Here is a 606-nt window from a genome sequence, read left to right on the forward strand (position 1 = left end):
GTGTCGGTCAGTGCAGGCAGAATAACTTCAGACTTCCAGAAGCATATCTCCCACAGATTCTAACATGATAACTGCAGATGAAGACGGTGCCAGAAGAGGAGCTGGGGAAAAGTCCCTGCTCAAAAAAACCCTGGTTTCATCTCTACCACTTGTACCCTCTGCTAGTTGAGCCATCCCACTGATCACACTTATACTCTTTGGTGGGGGGGGGGGCGGTATAGAAACTTTTATGTATTTATTTTTTATTCATTTTTATTGAAGTATACTTTTTTTTTTTTGAAGGTTTCAAGTATACTTTATTTCTTCAAACATGCTATATTTTAATGGGTACATAGTACTTTTACTTGGAATTAATTATGAGTTGATTTTGAAACAATTCAGTATTAAATCAGCTGGGATGATTACTGTTCTCTCCATTCCTTTGGGGTGACTCTGCCAACAGGTGATGGGTTCCACTCTATTCCAATTTGTGTTGCCATATATACCCATACAGCAACACAGAAAGTGGCTCCACTAGCTAATACAGCATTACCATATTTGTCATGGAAATCAGGTGCCCGCTTTTGATGGATCTGCCTTGCCACTGCTTGCTGAATGCTTTGAACT

General features: G+C 39.9%; 2 protein-coding genes across 3 annotated transcripts in view; both read right to left on the reverse strand.

Moving 5' to 3' along the window:
• The window catches only part of MAPRE2 (microtubule-associated protein, RP/EB family, member 2), a 189,443-nt gene that overhangs the window by 145,027 nt on the left and 43,810 nt on the right, over nt 1–606 (reverse strand). The gene's annotated exons all lie outside the window — the stretch shown is intronic.
• Nucleotides 267–606, reverse strand: part of LOC104995784 (cytochrome c oxidase subunit 7B, mitochondrial-like) — a 2,253-nt gene continuing 1,913 nt past the window's right edge. Inside the window, exon 2 of the mRNA XM_010849780.1 lies at nt 267–604. Within this exon, the coding sequence (XP_010848082.1) occupies nt 402–604 (203 nt within the window). The 3' untranslated portion in view covers nt 267–401. The remainder of the gene's footprint in view (nt 605–606) is intronic.

The sequence above is a fragment of the Bison bison genome, unplaced genomic scaffold (genome assembly GCF_000754665.1).
Source record: "Bison bison bison isolate TAMUID 2011002044 unplaced genomic scaffold, Bison_UMD1.0 scf7180017864286, whole genome shotgun sequence".
Lineage (NCBI taxonomy): Eukaryota > Metazoa > Chordata > Mammalia > Artiodactyla > Bovidae > Bison > Bison bison.